Below are 25,560 nucleotides of genomic sequence, written 5' to 3'. Positions count from 1 at the left end.
TAAATCTACCTCACGTACGTTTCACAGTCATTTAAACAGTGGGATTATTTTTGAGAGCCGATGTCACGACTTTCCGTTTAAATATATTTTTGAAGTACGTTTAAATTTTCCACAATTTGTACATACGATTTCCTCTTACTGTCATTTGCCAATAACTTTTTCGCTCTCTCGGGAACCTATTCACAATCAAAAAATTTGCATGCGACAGTTATTTTTATTGAAAATTGTGTCTATTATGTCCATTGATAATGGCAAAATGATTTTCAATTGTGCATTCTGAATGTAGAAAATTAGAGTTTGTTACTTGTTTGTTAAATCGCGAGGAATGAAAATAAGTTAAGTTGTTTTAGTTGAAGGTTAAATTTAATGTTTCTACTGGGTAAACTTGAATTGAACAAGACAACATTGTCTCTCTCCCATTTTCTAATCCATTGCAGTTGCATTGCTTTTTCCATTAGGATGTGAAAGCACAAACAGAATAAATAATATAATAGGGTTCTCAGTTTAAATCTGCAAACTCTTTTGGTATATCAACATAGCAATTAAAGTTCGTATGTAGGAGCACCAGTAAATGAATTGCAACCCTTCAATGTTGGTTTAGTTGCATGGATTCTCACTTGCTCAAGGCAAGAAACACAAAAGTGGCGAAAAGTAGCCACAAATTGTACTTTTCCATGCATTACAATATAAACACATCATAAAGCTTTCTCCTGGGAAAAAGCTTTGATTTCGTACCAAAACATATATATATTGCCGCCCTTTTCTATACATTATCTTTGTTTTTTTTTTATTTTATTCAGTTACTAATAGTAATTTAATTCTGAAAATCAAAATTTCATTAATTTCTTAAAATACTACCACCTGACTAAATCCACTTTAAGGCTCTAACTTTTTTGAAAATATCTGCCAAACAAAAGTCTGTATAGAAAAACTTTTAGAAAATAAAGTTTAAATCAAAGTTATATCCGGGTTTTTTTTTTTGTAAAAAAACACTATTTTTACAGTACGTCTGTACAGTATTAATTAGAAAACTATCAAGAGAGATATCAAATTTAAATTAATTTACTCCTGTCTACGAAAAGCATAAAATGGTAAACCAAATATTGTACTTTATTACTTTTTTCATTGTGTTTATTTTACAAAACATATGTTGTAAACTTTTTCATAAGGGCCGACCGAAGAGTTTAGAAAGTGATTTTTTTACTGGTAATGGGCAAGGGCATCTTTGTTGATAACGCCCGCATAAGTGGTGTATTTCGGAGAGGTTCCATTGAGGGCGATAAACTGCTCCGCAACTTCCACCGCAACGCGAACCTGCGCCTCCGAGGTGCTGGCCCCCAGATGGGGCGTGGCCACCACCTTAGGATGGGCGATGAGGGCCTTGGTGACCGCAGACTTGGGCGGCTCCTCGGGATAAACGTCGAAGGCAGCGCCGGCCACTTTTCCACTCTCAAGGCCATCGAGCACGGCCTGCTCATCGACGATGCCGCCGCGGGCCACGTTTACCACCTTGACACCCTGCTTGCACTTGGCCAGGGTCTCCGTCGATATGAGATCTAGAAATATATGTGGTTTAATAATAAACGATATATATTCTGGTGTGCTCTATCCTAAAAGTGTTGATTAAAAACTTATGTTACGAAAATACCTTGAACTTCATTGTCCCCAGAAACACAACTAAATTTAAAAATGTTTGGATCCTGTTTTTTTTTGCTTTAGAAAAGGCGAACGTTAGATTTCTCAAATCTTGATATTACTTTAAGACCATTAAGCATTAATGAAAACCAATGCGGTTATGCAAAAAAAAATGTTAGAATCATAAAATTACAATTGCAAAATAAAAACCAGTTTTTAAATCTAACCAGTATAAGTTCCAATTTCTAGCTCACATATTGAACTAAAAGTAGGTATGAGTCTGCAAATTTCGATAAGTTTTCCATGTTTCAGACCAACTTTTACCCATTACCCATGCATTGGTTAATCTTAACTTACTTCTGGTGGCTGGGATCAGCGGCGTGTGCACGGTTATGTAATCTGCCAGTGGCCAAATCTCCTCCAGCGTCATCTTTTCAATGCCTGCCGCCTTGGCCTCCGCCTCCGTGGTGATGGGATCGTAACCGATAATCTGCGAAACACTCAGGGCTCGATTAGAATTTCACCTTGAGTAAATACCCAATTCAACCCACCCGCATGCCCCAGGTCTTCATGCGAATGGCGACCTCGCGACCAATGCGTCCCAGTCCCAGGACGGCCAGGGTTTTTCCATAGAGCTCCGTGCCGGCATATAGCTTCCTGTCCCAGCGACCCTCCTTCATGCTCTGACCGGCGGGGACGACGGGACGGGCCAGGGAGCCAATTAGGATGCACGTCAGCTCGCAGGCTGAAATAGAATTGCCACCCGGAGTGCTGAAAGCGACGAGAGTTTAGTTAAATATTCCCTAAATGCTTCGATAGACAGGAGTGGTGGGTTCCGGGGCGATGGGTGGTGTTTGTTGTGACTAGACAGCAATATGCAAATGCCACCGAAAAAAGATGGCAGCAAAATATGGCAATTTTCGCACTCGCCTCCGTATCCTTGACAATGCTGTGGGCCATCCGACATTGACGCGAATAACCCACAGCCCGAAACCCACAAACTAGAGTCCCCATTACCATTACACCTTCCCACACCGAAAAAAAATTGTCACAGGTCAGCAACTATTGTTACATTAATTCTACACTGTTGGCTATCGATTTGGCGTCGATAAGATGAGTATTAAATTATTACATTTAATTTAATTGGCTTAAAAATAATACCACATGTCCCAATTCTAGACTCTTGAATATAGAAATGAAAATGTAAAGTGAAAAATATATATTATTTAGTTTTGAATCTTTCTGTTATTTTTTTGGGTGTACCGCCTCTATTGACACTTGGCCTCCCTTAATTATGCGTGTCAAAGGGCGTCAATTGACCCAAGTCATGGCTATGGCTCTGTTCTGTGCTGCGAGGCGATGCAGACTGCCAATCCCACAACTCAGAATGCGCATAATTATTTGGGGGCTGCGCCATCGAGGCTAACACTATGCAACACTCCTTAAATGGGCATATGTCTTGAAGACCTTTTATCATTAAACATTTGCTTTTGATCTGCTTTTTCTTTTCTAGTATACCAACGAAGTCTTACATCTTTTCATAATTGATATGTGGGCTGCTGACTAAATTTAGCACAAACGCTTTCAACATCTTAAATGAAAGTCATACATATGTCGGTTGATGGTTAACGACGGACTTATAAGAGCCATTATATAAAAGACTTTCAGAGGAATCAATCGAATATATGTATGTTACTAGATCAGAATCGATCCTACAATCAAGGCACTACTTTTTTTAAGTTTCAGAACTTAACAGAACAAAAATTCATACGAAATAGTGGATATATTCATTTAAATAAGCTATATTTTAAAGTAGTTCTATATTATATTTATAGCAATTGCCATCAAGTAAGGTTTTTTTTTCTTTAATGAGCCAATGAACTGTCATGCATTTTTCCTGTGCAGTGAGCTTAACCTTACATCGATATTCTAGATATTCAAGCGATATTTCTCCGCTCGCTGCTTTTAAACGTGAATGAGAATGTTGTATTTTTAGCATAGTGTTCGGAGTAATCTTCTTCCCCGAGTACAATGCACCAAGAGCTTATGAGGACTTACTTTAGGACAACGACATTATGCGCCGTGGCTGCAGGGACATCGATGTTATCAACGCCCGCCCCCGCGCGGCCAACAACCTTCAGACTGCCGGATCCGGCGGCCAGAACTTCCGCGGTTATTTTCGTATCCGAGCGAACGATGGCGGCGTCGAAGTTCTGGAATGGGGGTAATTTAATAATTAGCATCTGTGAAAACATAAATATTTGTCATTTGATTCCCTAAACCGTTTCGCTGACCATTTTAAGTGCTCCTATAACTGCTTTCGTCTAGAAGCGTAATTGATTCCCATCAACACCTGTTGAACAATAAGCATTTTATCTTGAAGAAAAGTATTGGCCTGGCATAAAGTATCTGGTTCAATATATTGTTATACTTTTTCCGAGTAATTTTGGGGTTTACTTGTAGTAATGTATTTAATGTTGAGGCCACATGGTCTGATCAGCAGTTGGTTTGATAAGAAGTATTCGATTAGGCCTGATAGCAATGCCTAGCGCCGGGTCTTAGGTGTTTTATTGCCTATGAAATACATACATTGTACATACATATATAAACGTTTGTATTATCGTTAAACTAAAGAAAAAAGCAGAACATGCTTTTTGGGAAATATACCCTTAAACCTTACAAAATGAGGGGTACCACATAACGAAATGAAAAACATGTTGCTCTTGTTAAATTGTTTTTCTCTCTTCAAAAAGGAAAACAAATTAGTTCAAAGCATATTTTTTTGACCCTTAGAATTGGTTTTTGATTTTGTGAAATCAACAAATAAAAGCATCTTTCTCCAAATCAAATAAAATTCCAAATACGCATTTGTACGATGTACGTGCCCATATAGACATCAATTGGCTTAAATAAGAAACAAAAGCATCCTGGTTCGAATGAAAAGCTGCAGTTTTGCAACTGAAAGCCCAATTAAACAAGTTTGGATATAAAAGGATAAAGCGAATAAGCTTAAAGGCTTTGTAGGCACTGTTTGAATTTAAAGTAAAAACAATAGGGAAGCTGTAATCGATGGCCTCGACAGTTAAATTTGCAAGCTGACTGTTCCCAAGATTGCACATTACGTTACTGCGCCACCTAGCGTTGATTCCTTTATTTGCTTATAAATTTCTTTAGGATGGTTCGAGTTAAAAAAGAGAGTTTTTGGTGCAGGCCTATAGGCGTTCAGTTATATTCATATAGATCCACATACCTAGTTTTTGATCCTAACAGGTGGTATTAAACATTTAATGTTTTGAGGAAAGATGTCCTCGAGAGTTTGTACTCAGTTTGATTGATATGCATGTCAATAAATGCCTTTTTAAAGATATACGGTCAAAAACGTTTCCTTCTACCTGTTACATACTTTCCGACGAATCTAATATACCCACTTACTACACGAGTAACGGGTAAAATCATACGGTTTATCCGATTAAAGGCTTTTCATTTATTACAAATGATGAAAATGAATTAAAGTGCGCTTAATGCAACACTATTGTATGTAATTATAATTACAATCAACTTATAATCGGGTTAGGTGAGATTCTTATTGCCGATAACCCCTATGCATGCTAAAGTTTTAGCATCATGGGCGTTAAAGTGGGCGCCAGAATCTCTAGAATCCGCCTGCCTTATCCCACCTTTTTAGCTTTTATAGTTTTCGAGGTCTAAGCGTTCATACGGACCAACAGACAGACGGTCAGATACTCTTAAATCATGTATACTTCAAGGGTCGGAAACGCTTTCTTCTAGCTGTTACACAATTTCCGACGAATCTAATACACCCGTTACTTCTAAAGTAATCTTACAGTTTATTCGATTAAAGGCTTTTCATTTATTGACAATGATGAAAATTAATAAAAGACCACTCAATGCAATACTAATTTTCAATACGGCTTTGTATTTATAATTACAATCAATTTATAATCGGGTTAGGTGAGATTCTTATGGCCGATAACCCTTAGGCATGCTAATGTTTTCGCACTCACTTGTGTAGTCTTGTGCGTTTCACTTACAAGTTGCTGTGCGGATGTTCTGCTTTTGGTGTGTCAAGTGCTTAGTTACAAATTAATTGAGATATGTATGTTGCCATTATGTAATACCCGCACTTAACTCCTTACGTTTGTTAGAATATGCGGCAACCTTTTTGCTCAGCGCACGTGTCTTAAAACCGCTCTTGAAACGTTTAGAAAGCTTTCAATTACAGCGACTTATCTCTTACATATGTGCTGGCATTTATTTATTCACCTGTGCTGTAATCCCTAAGCCACTTACCTTAACTTCCTGACACAGCTCCTCCACGGGGAGTTTCAGCTTGTAGGTAACCTTGTCAAAAAACAAAAATAAATGGTCAACAACGTTGATTAAAATTGTGCAATCAATTAAATGCAACTATTTCTGTTTACCCACTTGAGAGCCCTTTTACATGCTTACAAATTCGTTTACAGTGGGGATTAGAGAATAAAAATGGGCGTTTTTGAAAATAAAGTATAAAGAAATTTAAGGACTGTTAACTATGCGTTGTGTCGTAAATGTTGGTCAAACGAATAATTTATAGTGATTTTATTTAACTGTAAAATTATAGATACATTAAAATATTTTGTTTGTTTAAACAACGTTAAAAGTTATTGATTATTAGTTAAATGCAAAATCAGTAAGCTGTCAATATATATTATTATTATTAAATTAACCAAAGAAAGATTTATCCCGTTAATACGAGGGAGCACTGTACTTAAGGGCACTTGTATGGGTGTAAGCTTTTGCACAGTTTGCACATAAGCGCTTGTCACGTCAGGGACTTGGAAAACTTACATTAATCCCGTGCTGCTCCAGCAGCTCCACGCAGGATTTGTCCACTGCATCGCAGACCAACACTTTCTTGATATTGAGGGGCATTATTGATTTGGTAAACTATATGTCTGGACAATCTGGACAACCGGTCGGCTGTGCTAATCTGTGCCAATTACTTTCCGCCACTCACGATCTGCGCCTCTGAGCAAACAAATTGAACTGACTTTGAGAGCGGGAGCGCCGGGCCATCGAACCTGACTTTGACCGCTTCTCCCCGGTGCAGTGCGAGTGTTGTTTTTCTGGCTGATAACCGCCTGGAAAGATCGGAGAGCGCCACTGGAACCCCAGTTCTCTCGTGCTCTCCGCCCGATCTGTTCTTTTGGAGTGTGCGTGTGCGTGTGAGTTGTTCTCGAAAAGCCAATTCGATTTTGCTGGCAAAACAGCAATCTTAACCCATTAACGACCAATGTCAACATATATCATTTCTATACCCGTTACACGTTGAGTATTATATTTTATTTAAAATTTGAAACAGAGTAACGATTATCTGGAAGGAAGCGTTTCTGACCCCATACAAATTAATGCAGGGTGCCACGCCCACTCTAACGCTCACAAACACTCACAACGTAAAAAAACGGCTTAGCGCCCACATATTTTAGGGTTTTGGAAAAAAGTAAATGAGATTTTGTTTTGATTTTTAATATCCATCTACATGCCAAAAATCGTTCAAATCGTTCATTCATTAAAAAGTTATAATAAAATAAAATGTGCAATCCTAGAAACAGCTGCTGCTGCTTGCATATCTCCATCACCCTCGCACTCCCCTTAGTTAAGTAACGGGTATTTGATAGTCGATGGCATCGACTAAGGCGTTCTTTCATGTTGATTAGTAAATTTATGGTTAATATTTTGAGATAAAATAAATACTGAAAAACTGAATCTGAGTAACAATGCAAAATTGAAAATTCGGGTTTAGGTAAGAATTTTTTTTTAAATTTATATCGCCCTTTTGCACAAATTACATTAAACACTTTTAGGGGACATATCAGCGGGCATAAGCCCATTTTTTACTTCGCCAGAAAGTTTAACCTTTTAAAAAAACTATCTTTGGTTTTATAAACGTACCTTTTTATACTCATACCCTTTTTTTATTCCCATAAGACAAAGACGAATGCAATTTATTTTCAATATTTTTATTGTATTTGCTTTTAATTGCAATTTAGCTTTCATTTAACTACGTATTTTCCAAAAACATATTGTGAACAACATTTGAATGCGAAAAATGAAAACAAATCAACAAAACATGGCCGAGGAGATTGCAGATGATCATCCTTACCATTAAATTAAAGGAATATTACAAAGTTCGTAACAAAATAATTTGTTAACATATTTAAATATCATAAACTATTTACATACAATTCTTGGAAATTGCTGATTGGGTTTTAGTTACTGTTTTCTCTTTTTTTTACAATATGTATATGTTTTGCATGTATAAAATATCCTATATAAATTTGGATTCGGGTTGATATTTCCACAATTAGTTCGTGTTTATTTTTCTGGGGTATTCGGTGTGGGGATCTTTTGGTTAATCATAATATATTGAATAGGGAATTCTCAGGCGTGCTCTTGTCAATCTTTCCACTTTTATTTTCAGTTTAATAGGGGATTTAGGCTAAAAAAATAAGGTTTGCTTTTCTTATTAAAGTGGCTTGAAAAGTAGAGAAGTTATTACCGCTAAATTTAATTATATATAGGCGTATCCTCCTTAAAGTTTCAGTATTCTTGCTATAAAATTTGTTTGCATTTGTGTGTTTCTTTTAGTTTTTTAGAGTGTCAACAAATTTAAATTGCTTGGTTTTTGTTTTCGTTTGTTTGTTAATCGGAAATAAGATTTGATTATTACAAAAAATTGCTATATATATTAGAAGCAAACCTGTTTTTTTGCAAAAATGTATGCAGACTTTTAGTCCACCTGCAAGAAGGTTATGTAATGGAATATATGAATTTATCAAGTTTTGTTTTCCGAAACTTTCAAAGAATTTTAGTTGAGAAATTTAAGGCATCTTACAAAATATTTTCAACATAATTCCTATCAGATCTGATGAAATTTTCATGGCAAAGTTCGCCTTTCCGTTTCCAGAAAGTATCTAACAATATCTGGGATAATCTATTATTTTTATTCCATATTACTTTTTATATTTCGGTTTTCACGCTTACAAAATGCCGGCTGATGTATCTGTTTTGGTTTAAATTTTGTTAATTATAGTAAGAACATACATATCCATGTATAAATGTATATGTACCTTTATAAATGTGTGTACCTTTTAATATATACCATTATCATATATTGAATTACCAGTTCTGTGAATTATGTGCAATATTCTTACATACACATTCTCATCGACTGATCTTTTAAACTTAAGTATTCCGTTTGTCCCCTCCTTAGCTGCGAAGGATCGTATCTAGTTTTGTTTTTAACTTTACGCTAGTATTAAAAAGTAATATTTCATTTAGGTTTAGCTAATACATAGATCATTTTTGTTTGCCACTTTTTACAAGAAGTGCTTGCGTATCGTATGCTGCTTTCCATTATATTTAAATGTTTTGTTCCTCGTTAAAGCGCCTCCAGTGCCTTGGCCAACCCCATCCAATTTCGCTTCAAGGGAAAGGCGTTCATACTCCAGAGCTATGCATTTCGAAAGTAATTCGGAAATATACCTCTGAATGTGTTTTCTCAGAGGTTATTCCTTTATTTTGCAGTCCCCCTAGGTTCTAATCCTTCCCCTCCTGAATGTTGCTAACAATTTCATCTAGGTATCTGTATATGTCGTGCGCTGTTCAAATTTGCTTTCCAAAATTTAGTTATATCACCTTGTATCTCTTATATAAAAAAGTACTAGATTTTTGCTTTAATTTTCGGCTTCATGGCCTGGCCTGTCCGCTACACGGTTCTACAAACATCGTCCCCGTGAGGTTCCAGCTGTAGTCCTTGGACAGTAGGATGGGTTCTGTGGGTGTGCTTACAGATCAACTAGCTAGTAGCTATACATCAACTCTTACTCGAGGTGGCGATCGATTTGAATGCAGTGCGGTTCATCATTGTTGGGCGCTAGCTCAGTTCGACAACTAATGATCGACAAATTTAGCATGGTGGTTGGAATTGTAAAAGGAGTGCTCGTTCGGAATGGGCCAGATCAACGTTTCTTGTCTCGACATTACGTGTAGGTACTTACATTACTTGAACAATAATTTTGACGCATTCGACTTTAGCGGATGGTATATGTGAACAGGATGATCCTTTTTGGCCGGGAAATGCAAGATATCTGGAGTGGAGTGGGGTGCGGTTGTGTAACTCGATTTGATGGTTTATAAGGCACTGGTAGTTTAAATCGCTATACCTGAACCCGGGTCGTCGCAGTGATCTATCTTCGATCCCGACCCAGATTGGAGGCCTGTTCGCGAGCAGTCCAACTTAAATTTTGAACTGCGATCGCGAACTGTGCGCTTTTTGGCAGGTGTGTGGCATGATATGGTGTGACAAGGTATCTAGGTCGAAAGTATTGCTGTTGGAAGAAGGAAGTCTACAAAGTGCGTTTCATTTAAGCTGAATTTGTAAGTATTGAATTAAGTATTATAATTAAACTTGGGATTATATGTGAACTCCATAATTGAACACCAGATTTCTTGTGAAACTTGATTGGTAAAAAAAAATTGATCTCACATATAATCCTATGTCTAAATATAATAAATTGGATGTGTTTATGAAGAAATATTTGCTAATATTCAGACAGTTCGGTTAAGGTACACGTGATGAAATCAAATTTCAGGAAGATCCAAGTTTTTATCAGTCACCAAAAGTAGATTCTAAGTGAAAAATAATAAGAATGTTATAAAGATGATGCGTGAATTTAGTTAAACTTAATTATTTTAGGAGTACTTATTTGGCTGTGAAACGCACTGTAGTCCTACGTGTTCTTTTTTCAACTAGAAAAATTCCTAGCAGATGGGCTGAAGAAAGTGTGAAGATATCAATTCTGCGCAGAGGAAGAAGAAGGATGATGCGAGAATTAGGCATCGATTTGAGATTAAAGAGATTTCAATCGGTTCACAGTCAACTGAGTGTGTGTTGGTGTGTGTTCGGGTGTGTGTGCGGGTGTGGGTGTGTGCTTGTGTGGCTCGACTTAGATTAAGACACGTTCACTAAATTATTAAAGCTGACACTTATGTATGTACTTAGTCAATCGATTGCATAACAAATACGAGACCCATTGGGGGACCAACAAATGTTGTTGGGTGGCTGCGGACTCCCTTTAACTTTTAATTTTCATCTGTCGACTAGCTTAAATCTTAGGCTTAGACCATTTAATTTAAATTCACATTACTCAAATAAAATCTGATTACACTTAGCTATAGCTATAGCATTTAAGACACATAAGGCCCCACTTGGCATTGGGCTGCTTCCTTGGTTTGCTTTAACGTTCGCTTTAACCGCCGCTTTAACGCTCACTTTATATTTAACCAGCTACTTTGTGTGTTTCTGTTTCTGTTCGTGTGTTGTGTCTGTGTGTTGCTACCAAATTGATCTGATCTTCGAATGGAACATTTACAAATGTGTCGTGTGTTTTGGCACTGCTGCTTTCGCTTTCCGGCCCTCAAAAAAGTAACCCAAACCTAATCGACGCGGGGTGGCGACTGAAATCTCTTTAATAGAACCGATCCGTGCTCAGGATGTCCTCCTCGTCCTCCTCCACGATGATCTTGTTGCGAATGGCGTGCGTGACAGCTTCGACCTTGCTCATGGTGGGACTGAGGAACTCCTCGCGCAGGGATCTTGGTGGGTGGGCGAAGGACGTGTCCTGCACGGAGTACCGATACTGGGAGTGCGAGTGCGACTGGGAACGCGACTGACTTGTGTGCTGGGGAGCGGCTGTGTACGAGTGGGTGTACTGGGATCTGGCCTGGGGATACGACTGCGGCTGGTGCAGCAGTGGATAAAGCTCTCGGCGAGATTGGGTTCCGGGATCGAGGGGACTTTGGGAGGAGGAGGACAGCCAGTGGGTGCCCAGGGACGACTGGCGGGGCAGGTAGGACGTGGGGGCTCTATTGCTGGGCAGGGAGGATTGGCGGGGCAGGCCCAAAGGTCTGGACGACCTCGTTCTGGACTGTAATAGTGACTGAGACTGTGATTGAGATTGAGACTGAGACTGGGACTGAGGCTGGTGTATCATGTCAAGATCAAAACTATTGTCGCGTGCTTCCATCAAACCTGGCACTCTCGCATCGATCTGATCCCACCCCTATATCCACGATTCCTACATGGCATTAAGCATTCTCCTACTACTCCCACCACCTCTGTGCGGACTGTATTCATCGCGATCGACAACGGTGGCGCCCCGCGGCAGATCCCGGGGGTCGTCGATCCGGGTCGAGGGTCCGTAGCGGGAGCTGCTCATCCTCATCTGGGCCTCCTCGCGCTCAAACTCGGGATCGTCCAGCAGGCGCCCGCCCCTGGACAGGTGGCCGTGGTGGGAGGCGCCGCTGGGACCGCTCCTCATCGCCGGATACTCAAAGTTGCGCTCGTCCAGCAGCTCGTCGCTGTTCAGGTCGTAGTGCATTAGGTCCCGTTCGCGCCGCTCGTACCGCTCCCGCTCGCGATCCCGCTCGTAGCCACCGCCAACGCCGCCGCCGCGCTCCTGGTGGCGACCCGAGGTCGGTTGTCGGCGGCTGTGCTGGTAAGAGGTTCCTCCTGCAAAACGGTCAACACGGCATTTTGTTAGTGAAGTTGCACTCAACATCATGCATTTAAGGGTAACAAAAAACGTAAAAAAGAACCAGAACTAAAGCATTCAAAAAGGGGTCAAAGGCGATAGTTGGGCGGAGGTAACAGGCCAGAGGTCGCCCTGGTTGGTCAATTGGGGCTTGTGTTCTGTGCCATCTCTAGCTAAGGGGTAATTATTTACTTTAAGTTATTTTACAAGGAGATCTCTTCAAATTTGACCTACTTAGTCGGTGCTCAAAGCATTATATGGTTGTTATTAACTACATAAATTGATTGGACAGGTTTTTTTTTTTAATTTTGGGTACCGATCTACCTTGTTCCAGGTCTATTATAAAGATTTAGTTTGATTTAGACATGATTTTGATCTTTTATGAACTTATACTACTTCGTTTCTATTCTATTTTAACTTATCTTAAAACCATTTTGTAAAGAAAAACTAATGATATGTGAGTAAGGAGCCAATTCATAAACTATATAATATCGTATGAAGCATAATTTGATAGCTACTTGAGCAGAATACCTATTGAACTCGTTATAGGTTATGGATTTACTGAACTTTACTTATACTATACTTTTACAAACTCTGCACTTTAAAGCTTTAATGGTAAATTAAACGATTGGTAAGGTATTAAGAAACAGACTTAAATTATTTTATAGCTGAAAACAAGGGAAATAAAATCAGCAAACAAACAAGTCCTTGCGTCAGATATGCATGGTATAAGTTTTGGGGAACAAGGGTGATTTTGGGGGGCAGTAATAAAGAAAAAGGTAATGGGTCAAATCGCACAACTAATGTAACGCAAACACATCACGGGGGTTCGGTACTCACTAAACCAGATCTAAACGATTAGGTGATTTGGTTTTGCAACTTGAAATGGTGAAAACATAAGGATCGACAACAACGGAATACATGTACATATATTATAACTGAGTTGATTCGGGTTGAGTTGAGCTGATCTAGGAAAACACCCGGAAGAATGTGAAAATCGAGTAGAAGAGGTTGGCGAAGATCGCGGCAGTTTAAAGGCGCACAACGCCCGGTGTAACTAAAAACAAGTACAGAGATCAGTCGGTAAAACGCACGAATGGTTGATCGATTGATGTCAGATGCTTGAGAAAGCGCTTGGGGATCTACAGTGGCGTGCAAATCGGTTTTAGTCGGTTAGTATAACTCAAACGGCAGAGAGGTAATCTTAGTCAGCTATCGTTAGTGGGCCATCTACATATGGGTTCTAGGCATCATTGATCTCGAGGGTGTGCGCACACCTCATCTGGAGTTCTTGCAAGTTTTGAGTTGGCAAAGAGTTGTACTTGTGGAGATCGTCGGAGATGTCGGTCGGTGGGTGCTTTTGCTTGTTCCATTTGATTTGGTTTTGATTTCTTTTTCAATTCGGATTCGATTGTCTTTGGCTTTGTACTTTGTACTGTTGATGTCGCAGTTGTGTTGGTCTTGGTGGTTGGATTTGAACTCGATTTGATATCTATAGCATTGTTGTAAAGGGACCGGGTATGTCACGTGCTGTGAATGCTGTAAAGTGTGGTCACAAAATAGAAACAATAGAAATAAACGAAAAGTTGAGGATACCGGAGTTTTTGTATAGATTTGTATGTACAAAGGTGTCTAGAAAGCGGGAATTGTAAATATGCCATGAACTGTAGCTACATACAATCGATGGGTGGAGATGTGGGCCGGTATGTCGATAGGGGTAAAACCGGAGCTACTTTCGACCTGAGTCTATGTACAAAAATGCATGAGAGATACAATGAACTACGCCTTCAACTGGTTTATATCTTGGGACAAGGTGACTAGTTCTAGCTAAACTTTAAATGGATCGTTCAGTTACGGGTCTCAGAGGACCCAATATAATATCTTTTAAATACAAACTCGAATCTTGAGGCATGTGATACTTAGTGAGTTTACGTATATATTATCGGTAGAAAGGAAACGAAACGAAAAGAAACAGTATAAACGAAATTTACCTTGGTCCCAATCGAACTCTCTATCCCAATCTCGTTCCCGCTCTCTCTCCCACTCGCGAGCCCTCTCCCGCTCCCACTCGAGGTCCCTCTCCCGATCCTTGGAGCTGCGATCTCTGTTGAACTCCCGATCCCAGTAATCCCGCTCCCGCTCCCTCTCGCGCTCCCTTTCCCTGCTATCGCGATCGCGCTCCCGACTTCCCTCGCGCTCTCCGCCGGAATTGCCCATCCTGGGGTCCTGATCCTGCTCATCGATAAACTCCTCGCCATCTACTGCTCACATCACACGTCACACCCACCACGCGGAGAAAGGGAGAGAGAGCCAGAAGGAGAATCGATTGGTTTATCGGTACAGTCATGGGAATTTGAATTTGAAAAAGACAAATTTTAGAATTGTATTTTGTATAATTGTGTTGAGTATGTTGAGAAGCAAATGAAAATTGTTTACTGCATATCTGAATGCCGGTATGTGCATACATATTGTCGCTATGTATACATATACTGATATTGATATTGATATAGATATGTGTTTAATGGGTCGGATCGTTTCCGTTTGAATTGGGGGTGAGACTGGATGGGTGACTCTGATTTCGATTTCGATATTGGATTGATTGAAATTTCGCAGCTTCTTGGGCATGGGCTGGGACTTGGTGGATTCTCGCGAATGAAAATGGCAATGCGACCGTAAATGAACCCGACCGGATGGGCAGGTGTTCCTTTACCTGGAGGCGTCGGACCCAGACGCGCGGGATCGGCGGAGGGCGAGGCCTCCTGCGGCAGGGGGCGGGCGATGGGCGGCACGGCTCTTATATCCGGATGGGTGGCCTTCCAGTAGGTCTGCAAGGGATCATAGATGGGGTTCGTTATTTGTTGATATAGAAATATGTATGCATGTAAGCTTATCAAATCTATTATGCAAAACTAAAAAAATGAAAAAAATATTGCTAAGGGGTGCCTCTAAGGTTAGGAAATCACTTTTTAATGTAATTTTGCTATCCAAAATTATCCAAAATTATGCAAAATGAATGCATTTATAGAACTCATCAGAATAAAATATATTGTTGCATACTTTTGAATACCTAAAGTTACATTTAATAGTAACTTCCATTTAACACTTATGATCACCATTATTAATAGCGATAAAGAACAAATATTCTTTTTAGAAAAAAATTGAAATTGTTACAAGCTTTCAGAGAACTAAGTTTGATATATATCCTAAAGTACAACAATTATAGGTACCTTTAACCAATTTTACGTACACAATAATTTTAAAAGTTAAATTACTTTGAGGAAAGAAGTGATTGAATACGCTTAAGTAATAAAGTATTAAGTATCCCTAAAATCAGGACAACCATTTTAAAATGGTTTCATGATCACTCGTCAAAATTTCTGGTCGGTCCTGTGACTCAACCCACCTCCAAGTACTCCGCAATGTGCTCGCAGGCGTCTTCCAGCTGATTCTCGTCTAGGATTACATCGAACATATCCGGTGGACATTGGGCTAGCTTCTCGGCGGCGACCATTTGAACGGAGAGGTTTTTCGCCTGCGACTTGCCACGTGATTTGATCAAACGCTGTAAAACCTGCCGAAATAAGGAACCAGTGAGTAAAATCTGTGTTATAGAGGACCTACTCCCACCGATGTACTCACCTTACTACTACTAATCTTTAAGTACACTATTGTTGGCGCTAATGAAGTTTTCGCTAGTTGTGACGGATGATTGATTGTATCACAATCGAGCACGACCAGCTGGAGCGAGCGGGCCAGCTCGAAGATGCGCTCGATCTCCTCCTGCACCTTGCCGAGGCAGTCGCTCCGGCTGGAGGATCGCTCCATGATGGCCCGCTTCGAGGGATTGTTCATGATGGAGCGCTTGGCCAGCGAGATGTCGGCCATCACCCGCGTGATGATGATGCGGCCCTCGAAGCGGTGCTTGAGGAAGTCGAAGAGGGCCTTCTGCATCATGTCGGTCACCTCGTAGCCCTTGAGACTGGGCCCCACCAGGACTACGGGCCGCATCGAGGGCACCACGTCGTAGGGACTGGCCGTCTCCTGCTTCTTGAAGAACGGCTTGCGCTTCTCCTTGTTGGCCGACGCCACCGGGGTCTTGCCATGTCGTCCTGGTCCCATGGAATCTGATTCGTCACCTGAGCGTTAGTATCATGGCAAACAGGACGAGATAATGGCAACGGATGAGCGAGCTTATGATTGGTACGAGCCAGTGCGATCGATCAGTACGAATTGCTAGGCCAATTTCAGATATTATCGTAAATACGTAAGACGCTTGTGGGTTAGTAAGGTATATACAGTGTTTTGAGTGCTCACAGGGTTTCCCTCTGCGATCTCTGGGTGTTCTTTTTGTTTTTTTTTGTTTTGTGCCAGGAAAGTGTGTCGTGTCGTCGGTCTACGGCAGGTTCGAAATTTCAGGTTGATTTGAATTTGTATCTCTTTTGAAACCGGTCTACGCACCATTTAATGCTTTTCAGAATGCCAACTCGAGGGTGAGGTTTCTTCCTATGAATATTCAACTTAATTCTACTCGAATATGAAGTGTTCTATTTGCTTAGATTTTACACAACTCTATAGCTCTATGGATAGTCGGTTGCTAAGTACGGGTTCTAGTTAGTGGGATTTTAAACTCTTTTTAGACAAAGTACATTTAGCGATTATATGCGACAGAATAACAGCGTGTTGGGTTTTACAGACAGATGATCAGTATTTTAGAATGAGTGTCTCTGATACTTGAATTTATTGAAAATGTTACTTACGAAAATTTAATAGAATTGGTTGAGAAGTTGAAATATAATAACTGATTAGTTATTCTGCTCTGATAAATTTGTTTAATTATGTTTCTCATATCTTAAATTGGATAATTGCAGACTGAAGTAAGCTTTATTAACTACAATTGAGTAGCTTACTGTAATAGTGACTACCCTCTCAAAATAAATCATTTTTAGTATACCAGGTATATTGAGCATATTTTAGTATAGTAGGAATAGACCAAATTGACTGATTAACTTATCTATCTTTTCTTTCCATTTCGAATTAAAGATCAATAATAATACCCTGAAACTCACTGAAAGAGCTAGCGATAGTTTTTGCGATTGAAATGGATTTCTGAGGATCTGATGAGAGACGTGGACAAACCTGTTTTTTTCTTGCGCGGTGTTGTACTGTAGGGATCTTGGGTCGCGTTGTGGTTGTTCATTTTGTTAGTGTTGTCAACCGTTTGTGTTAGATAAAAGAGAGTTTGAGTGCATTTAATAGTGTTCACATTGGCTAGGTTAATTTACAAGCAGACCATGAACGAGGAGCTTTGATTTAGACAAACTAGGACGGATAAAATCGTGGCTATTGAAGCTGAACAAGTTTGTGTGTACTTTTGTGTGTTTACAGTGGTGAATCGAGGAAAGGGTTCAGGCAGTCTAGGCCGATCTCCTGGAGGATTCGGCTTTCATGCTGGGTTCTAGGGCTAGCTCGGGGCCGATATATAGACCGTTTGCATTACTAGGGTCGAATTTGCAGCTGGTGGCCAGGTGAACTGGGTACATAATTAAGCATAAACTTGCACTCGTTTCAATGGATGTCGCATGATATAATTAGATCAAACACAAAAGTACGAAATTACGGGAATTTAGCTTAGCCCACTTATTTTTTGGTTCTGATTTGGTTCGCTTCAAATGAAAATCATAAAACACGCGTCCAATTACAATAAACATCGAAGAGCTCGAGTCGGGCTCGGCATCCGTCTGTCGGACCTATGGATGCTCACAAAACACACTGGGGCCCCTCGAAAGGAGGCCCTTCGGTGACGATTTACAAAAGTAAACACATTACATAGAAGACAGCGAAAAATATATATAGATTGAAATTAATTCGATTCACAGAATAGAACGGATACGAAATAAAACCTCGCCCAAAAGAAATCAGGAGAATGAAATGTGTGTCATACCAGGTGTGGGGGGTGTGCTACCTCGAGATGGCTCCGCACCTGCTTGTCCGCCCGCACCAAGATTCCCGCTCGACGAGCCCTTTGTGCCATACAGTCTTGAGGGTCTGGTTTGGTTCTGAAATGGGTTTCGGGTTAGCAAACTGGGAAATCGATCTGCGGGCGATTGCAGCCAAGAACTGTGTGTCGTGTCCAACCTGCATGCGAATGTTGTCTAGCTTAGCGGGGCTGGGTATGAAGCCCACATCACAGCCCTCCTTGACCAGCCGGCCGATCCACCAGTTATTGTCGTACTTCTCTTTGATGTGCAGGAACTCCCGGATCTCGAACGAAACTGCGCCGCCCTGCACCGGCGAATCGTCGTCGATAGCGCCATCGTATGCTACGTTGGTTCGCACAGCGAACGCCACTGGTTTGCTCTGATATAAAAAGGATTTTATAAGAAATTTTATATCTGTCTTAACGGAATCGCCACAAAATCATATTATACCAATGCCATGAAATACGACCTTTTGAATGCTCATTATAGCTAACCGATATGAGCCTCTGGTCTGTAAGCAACCAACAAGTCCTTCATAAAGTTTTGGGTCTAATAATGTAATGTTATATAGGACAATGGGTCGTGACTCCATTCACTCTTTATAGCTTGTTTGATTTTCATGCTGTCAAATTGGTATTTTGATAAAATACATTTAACTTTGAAAACTCTTATAGAAAATGATTACTTTACATGGAAATATTCCACAGTACTTATATTTCATATTTTAGTTAGTTATTCATGGTATAATATGATATTTATTTTGTGGCGACATTAAACCAAGTTTCAGATTAGAAGAACTACTCACCCTCGCTTTATCCAACTGGCTTAAGGCCTGACGTTCCTTTTCTCGCCGAAGCGATTCCTTTTCCTCGTCTAGCGACAGATCGGATGACGGTTGTGAGTAGTTCGAGTCGGCAGAACCCTGGAAAGGCAACACAAACGGTGGGTTAATAAAGAAATTACTTTGGCTAAAATAGGGCTACTTTAAAGATAAAGGAATTTTCCCCAGTACCCCCGAAAATGAAAACAAATTAAATTGGCCTGCTGCCAAAAGCCCAGCCCAACCCAAATGGCCCAACAATGCAGCGCACTATGTATGATTTTGATTATTTCTTGTTGCCACACACGAAGCAACAGTTGGTGGCAAGTACATGGGCAACGTATTGGCAATGGAGAAGGCTGAATATTTTGACGTGACTCCCGAGCTTTTATAATGCAATATTCAAAGCAATTATGATTCACGTATACAAAGAGAATTATAGGAAACTGTATTTTATTCCCATAGTAAAAACGTATTGGTAAACAATGTCCAAAACAGTAGTGAAATTAATTATGGTCATGAAATGTCTATAAGTATTTTATTCCTATGTGCGTTTTTGGTATTAAATCAAGAATGATAAACCGGAAACAACATGTTTTATAGCTATATGTCTACGTATTTCGTTCTTTAAAAAGAGTAGGGGTTGAAGAAATTCCTTACAAAATAGAGGAATCTATTTACATACGCATTCCTAAACCAATAATTTAAACGCTTAATAAATTGAGAATCAAAATGTTAATCATTAATATTGTACGTTGCTTAATCGTGTTATTTCCTTTTAAAGGACAATAAGTTTAGTTGTGACAGTAATCGTTCGAATCACTTCAGAATATAAATAAATGTTCGGATCTTGTATTGATATGGTTTCAATTAAGATTTATCAATGTACCTTTAAAACTAGATCAATCTTAGATTAAATACAATTTCAAAAAAATAATGAGTATTGAACGATCATATTATATCTCTTAACATATTTGTTCCTTTTCACTTGATTTAAAAAAAAAACGAAAAGCTTCATTAGACGATTAGATGTTCTTAGCACCTGTGTGAACAGTTTGTTGTATCCACTCTGGTAGGAGGGGTATCCAAGGCCAAATCGAGACTCTCGATGTTGGCCACCCTGAACGGAGGGTGCATCCGAGGATGAGGCGCGCTGCACCATGGGCCTGTCAGCCCGGTAGTCTTCTTCGAACGAAGATATCTTGCCGATGTTTCCGACGACCCGGTGCGAGGACAACAGCAACACCAGCACCACCAGATGGTGCGAGTGCGGTGCTGATGATGATGATGATGGCGGAGGAGGTGGTGATGATGCTGGTGGGCAAGTCGTTGAGCTGGCAATGGTTACGTATGTTTATAGCAAGACTATTTTTATTACTATCCGCTTTCGGTGAGCGTAGAGTTGGCAAGACGAGTGGTTTTCGGGGGGATATCTTTGTACTTATTCGGAGGAATAACTGCGTTTCTGCACACTAAGCACCTTATGAAACCAATGCGAGCTGGTTGGATTGCAATCACCACTAGTTTGTATTTGTGTTTTGTAAAAAGACTATAAAAGCACTCTAAAATGGATGCTCAGGCTTATTTAGGATTTCTCTAGCATATTCCACTTTCGACTTGTTTTTTGGCAGGACACAAAAGTTTAATTATAGCACTTTTGTGTATGATTAGCATTGACATTGGCAATATTCTAAGGCTAACGATTGTAATCATGGGGTTAGGCGGTATTCGATTTTGACACTGACACAAAAACACCGATATCCAGTGTGCGAGAGAGACACTCCGATAGAGAGAGACAGAGACAGCGAGAGAGACGATTGTCAAACGGTTTGGAAGCCACAGGCGAAATAACTTTAAATTGTTAACTGGAAGGGATTTCCGCAGCCTTTTCTCGCCTTAGTTTCAGCACAATTTGCATACGGCTGGCGATTCGGAATTGATTCCGCATCGGTGGCGATTTGGCCCCAGGAAAGTTAAAAATAGGAATTTATGTCAGTGGCGTCGGGTCGCGGTTCTCTGCTCACATCACTTTTTTTCTAGTATATGCACACAAAATGTACTGGAAAACACGGAGAGAGGGGTTAGAACAGGCGAATAGGTCGCGAAAACTGAATTCCGTTGAGCGAGGCGGTGCTGTTTTTTGTGTTTCCGGAAACCAACCGAGTCCCAACGTTTTTTTAGTCCTTCACTAGCTATATCCTGTTCCGATTCGCGGGTATCTTTCACAGGATTTCACTCGATTCACATCCTTCGATTTCGATTCGATTGGGACCCTCGCCTTTCCGACTTTCAAACGGTTCTACTCCGCACGCAAACTGAATCGTTTCTGTATGTGGAAGGCGAAAAGTCCGCTCCGCTCTGGAAAATCGTGTAGAGTTTTCTCGTCCGCTTCCAGTGCGTAAATGCTCCAATCGTTTCGGGGGACATACATACATAGGCGCATATGTATGTGAACATTCCCGCGCACACACACCACCACAAGTGGCCGAGTGAATGTAAACAAATTAGGTTTTCAAGTGCAAATGCGGCATTCTCGTCCCACTGTGCGACTGGAGTTGTTTGTGCCGAAAGGGGGCTGATTTTCCGCCCCCTCAAGCCCCCTTCAAAACCAAATCTCCATCGAAAGGAGCGCGCTGTCATCGCTGGTCAGCGGTGTGCCTGGAAAATCGATAGCTCCCGCACTTTCCCGCGGGGTGTGGGGGTGGAAAGGGGTGGTGGCGGTGCGTCCACCTGTTGGCAACCCCGACAATCGGCCGCGAGCGCCAATCGCTCCCCAAAGGGTTACAGCTGTTGGTCGCAGCCCACTCATGCATAAATATTTATACGTATTTAACTGATAACAGATGTATGGTTGTAACTAGGTGCAACTAAACCACAACCTTTTTCAGTTTTATTTAAATCCACATTTCTGGTTACTAATTCTTTATTTAACTTGTCTAATACTTCTGAATTCATTTCCCTGGAATCAACAAATATTATTTAGAAATTACTCATAAAAAAAATGTTTAAACATTAATTTTAAGCCGTTTTTTAAAGTATTTCTTACAAAAGTTTAACAAGCTAGATTAATCATCTTGTAAGACTAGCTCTGAATGGCTCCTCTTGAATATATCACTGGAATATATCCCAAAAAAAGTGCAAAATAATACTTTTAAAGATACTTGCAAAATATGAGTATAACTTTGAGCCCTAAGAGATGTTCTCGATAAAACATCTTGTCGTGTAAAGTAAAGTATGATTGTGGAACAATAGTGTTTCAATAAACCAGTTAAATAATTCTGTAAGCATTCCAGAATCAGTTTCTGTTAAACAAACTATTGAATTGAGGGGTTACATAGGGTTTTTGGCCCAAAATCAAGCACTTTTCATGATTTTGGTTGAAATGCGTTACGTCTAGCTGAACGATCTGAAGAACATAACTTTCAAAGCGTATATGCCACAAATTATTGGTCCTGTCGAATTTATGTTTTGATAGTGTAATCTAGACAGCTTAAAATATTTTAAAAAAATCTTTTTTTTTGGGAATAGAGTAACCCGTTAACATACTTCATTTGGGCTAAATGATAAATAACTAGTGAAATCTATGGTACACATTAAAAAGTGAAATTTTGTTGAGATCGGTAGAAAAATTATAATGTTTAGTATACTTCAATATATTTATTTCTGTTTAATTTGAATATATTTCCTTATCACACTGTGCCCATAACGTAAACATTCCGTTTTCAATTTCCCCACTCAAACTGACAGGAGGCGAGAGAGAATTAGAGAGCGCCCGATTACTTTCTATCGAGCGGGGTGGAGGTGGAGAGAGAGCGAAAAAGCGAAGGAGCATGCGCAGGAGCCAATTCTCCACTTTCACACTGCGCAGGCGTCGTCTTTTACTGTTTTCCACTCTGGCTCTCTCTCCTACTCTCCCATTTAACCGTTAACGGGGAAGGTCGCGGGCGATGGTCCCAATTTGCGATTACACATTTCCAAAGGCTATTCAAAAAACAAAGGGGATCCCCCTTTATTCGCGGACGCGTTGGCTGGCGGGGGTGCTTTGGGTCGATTCTTTGTTTACCTTTCGACGATTGTACAAAAGTCCCGTAGAACTTTGCAGCGGGCAAAGTGCCCAACAACTAGTAATGAACTTTGGTTGCCATCGAAACCCCAGCGCCACCCATTCGCCGCCCACTAACACCCACGCCACCCATTTGTTCGCTAGTTTTTTCTACGGGTGGGTCAACGCTCTGGATTCCATTGCAATTTCCCTCGCAACCCTTGACAAATATTTTCATGGTCAGCCCGATTGTTTCCCACTTTTCCGGCACTGCCGATGACCGCGCGTCAGCAAATTGCTCCGCACCGTTTGGCATTGTATTTCCGTCCGCGTTTACAGATGGCTTAAATAACAATGACGACGATTGCGAAAAGTGCATTAGAAGGTATTTGAATATTTGGGTTTCCCCAATATATTAGGGTAGCACATGAAACTAATAATAATGGTGTGCTGTGACTTTTGCTAAATTCTTTTTGGTAAGGATTTTAAATTCTGACCTAGTGGGTTCTTATATAAAGCTTGCGTGAATAATATATTATGTTACTGGTTCGACACCACAAAAGGTTAAATCTAAAAATATATGTTTATTAACAAATTTAAATGGAAATGGTAATGTTACTCCTATTATGAAGAGATGAACATGAAATACCATTATCAATCCATTTCAAAAGGGTAATTTGTACATACTATTTGCTAAGCATAATAATATAATATACTCTGTTTGGAAACATGCACTTTTCAGGAACTTTGAGAGAAAGGGACCGCATAAAGACAACTTAGATGCAAGTGCAGGGGGAACCCAAAAATCCTACGAGTGGTCTACGAGTGCCGCAAAAGTATCAACATTGACTATGCTTGCGGGCACGCTGTTCAGAATTAAAAGATGAGTAAGAGGTGTGATAGCCTCTTTGGCCCCTAAATTGTCTGTGAGAAAACTGAGAGATTTAAAAAAAGCACACGAAAAAGTCACAACTACAGTGCGTATGAAAATTAAATATCTTTAAGAATATTTATAGGTGCATGTAAAAGACTTTCACGACTAAAGACTTGCACGAGTAAGTTAAAATATACTACATATTTGGTCAACATAATTTGATAACTCGAAATCTGAGGCATATTTGACTTTATTTTTTAAACGTTAACGTTTTTCAGAACATGAAAACACAGTATGGGCAATGATAATAAATTTGTTAGGTGTGACCATTTAAAACCGTACATTAATTCTTTAAGAATATAAGGCCGCGAGTTCTTCAGAACAAGAGGAACATGTACTATAAACATTAGAAAGAATATGATTATAAAGTGAAAAGTAATCATCAATTGTAAGGTACAATTTGATGATTATAAGAAACCCACAGCAAGCTGATAACAGTTAGTCAGAACAATAATTGCCTCGCTATTTCCACCGGAATACTAGTCGTATGAGTAATTTCCCCATTCGATCGCCGTGATAATCGCTCATCCGCCCAGTTGCCACTGAGTTGTGATACCCACTGTAGGCACTCCGTGTGTGTGTGTTTAAATGGTCGCGAACAGGCTGACAAGCTGGGCGAGCCTGACTAGCTGCGAGCGATCGAGTTGATAAAAATATACGGATTCCGCCCGGGCCCGGGGGCAGGGCCGCGACATTAAAATTGTGGGGGGAGGGGTGATCGCGCGACTTGGGAAGCTGATCCCTTACTTCGACTCACCCGACGGTTCTTGTTCCTGAAGGGCTTGTAGGACTTGCCCTTGTGCTTGGCCCCCAGGTGCAGCTTCTTCATGGCGGAAACTTGGCTCACAAGTGGAATCACAAACGGAATAGGAATCGATATTGGATTGTGGTGTGCGTCTCGCGCGAATTGTCCCCCCGAAGTCAATTATGCAATCATTTTTGGAATCGCTTCTGCGGTCGCACGGCAAAATAAACAAACACTCAGGCGTTATGGCCACTAATCGTTAAATGGCCAAGAGCCACACACACGTTCACTCATCGAATGGGGTCACAATGGGCCGATTTCGAGATTTAGAGCCCGACACATGGCACCGATTTGGATACGGGCAACGCCATCCTGCGATGGCAGCACTTCTGGAAAAATATGCACTAATATCGGGGCTACGTAGGCGATCCACTGGCGACTGCTTTGGCCGGGCAATGTGGAGCAGATCAGAGCGGTTCGCGGCGGAGACGAAAATCGACCGACCGCACTAGACAGCAATTTCGACTGACAATATTTTTGGCACCCGCGCCGCATCCATTGACAAAAATGCCCGAGAGAGAATCCCTCGCAGATCGCAGAGAGTCTTTAGTAATGGGAAATTCAAGAGGTGAAATGCTCGGGAAATGGTTTTCAATAATCTATTTAATGACGGGTGCAGTAGTAACATAAATACAGCCGGCGAGGTGACAGACGAATGTGGGCTTCTTCAGGAATATGCTGAGATTGTCTAGTATTAAGCTCTTTGAGTAATTATTTTCTTTAATTACACACAATCCAATACTAAAAAGGT

General features: G+C 40.4%; 2 protein-coding genes across 23 annotated transcripts; both read right to left on the bottom strand.

Moving 5' to 3' along the window:
- Nucleotides 1-1,106: 1,106 nt before the first annotated feature.
- Nucleotides 1,107-6,680, bottom strand: LOC119547951 (D-3-phosphoglycerate dehydrogenase). Its single transcript, XM_037855000.1, has 6 exons — nucleotides 6,484-6,680; nucleotides 5,947-5,997; nucleotides 3,694-3,848; nucleotides 2,187-2,406; nucleotides 1,993-2,125; nucleotides 1,107-1,556 (listed from the first exon to the last, which is right to left on the bottom strand). Exons 1-6 carry the CDS (start codon nucleotides 6,565-6,567, stop codon nucleotides 1,201-1,203), a joined length of 999 nt encoding a protein of 332 aa, XP_037710928.1. The 5' UTR covers nucleotides 6,568-6,680; the 3' UTR covers nucleotides 1,107-1,200.
- A 959-nt stretch (nucleotides 6,681-7,639) lies between these two features.
- LOC119548584 (voltage-dependent L-type calcium channel subunit beta-1) lies at nucleotides 7,640-25,261 on the bottom strand. Of its 22 annotated transcripts, none has more exons than XM_037855915.1 (10): nucleotides 24,762-25,261; nucleotides 19,014-19,130; nucleotides 18,366-18,587; nucleotides 18,193-18,286; nucleotides 15,870-16,354; nucleotides 15,634-15,801; nucleotides 14,941-15,055; nucleotides 14,222-14,491; nucleotides 11,779-12,208; nucleotides 7,640-11,613 (listed from the first exon to the last, which is right to left on the bottom strand). In XM_037855915.1, exons 1-10 carry the CDS (start codon nucleotides 24,831-24,833, stop codon nucleotides 11,166-11,168), a joined length of 2,421 nt encoding a protein of 806 aa, XP_037711843.1. In that variant the 5' UTR covers nucleotides 24,834-25,261; the 3' UTR covers nucleotides 7,640-11,165. The 22 variants fall into 22 exon arrangements, 16 of the variants coding, with proteins under 16 accessions (XP_037711843.1, XP_037711842.1, XP_037711845.1 ...); XM_037855914.1 differs by lacking the exon at nucleotides 24,762-25,261 and adding an exon at nucleotides 20,071-21,323 and having other exon boundaries at nucleotides 15,870-16,366; nucleotides 18,172-18,286; XM_037855908.1 differs by lacking the exon at nucleotides 7,640-11,613 and adding an exon at nucleotides 17,367-17,402 and having other exon boundaries at nucleotides 11,626-12,208; nucleotides 18,172-18,286.
- Between the last annotated feature and the right edge of the window lie 299 nt (nucleotides 25,262-25,560).

This window comes from Drosophila subpulchrella, chromosome 2L, assembly GCF_014743375.2.
Source record: "Drosophila subpulchrella strain 33 F10 #4 breed RU33 chromosome 2L, RU_Dsub_v1.1 Primary Assembly, whole genome shotgun sequence".
NCBI lineage: Eukaryota > Metazoa > Arthropoda > Insecta > Diptera > Drosophilidae > Drosophila > Drosophila subpulchrella.
This window is presented reverse-complemented; position numbering and strand designations above follow the sequence as displayed.

Bases quoted from the DNA above. Each gene is read 5' to 3' on its own strand.
- LOC119548584 (XM_037855914.1), bottom strand. From the start codon at position 20,190: ATGGTGCAGCGCGCCTCATCCTCGGATGCACCCTCCGTTCAGGGTGGC. The intron at 15,056-15,633 runs GTGGGTTGAGTC...GATCCCTTGCAG, and splicing joins ACATTGCGGAGTACTTGGAG to ACCTACTGGAAGGCCACCCA. The intron at 12,209-14,221 runs GTAAATTTCGTT...ACCGTTTTGCAG, and splicing joins AGAGTTCGATTGGGACCAAG to GAGGAACCTCTTACCAGCAC.
- LOC119547951 (XM_037855000.1), bottom strand. From the start codon at position 6,567: ATGCCCCTCAATATCAAGAAAGTGTTGGTCTGCGATGCAGTGGACAAA. The intron at 3,849-5,946 runs GTAAGTGGCTTA...CCCCCATTCCAG, and splicing joins AGCTGTGTCAGGAAGTTAAG to AACTTCGACGCCGCCATCGT. The intron at 1,557-1,992 runs GTAAGTTAAGAT...ATATATTTCTAG, and splicing joins GCTGATCCCAGCCACCAGAA to ATCTCATATCGACGGAGACC.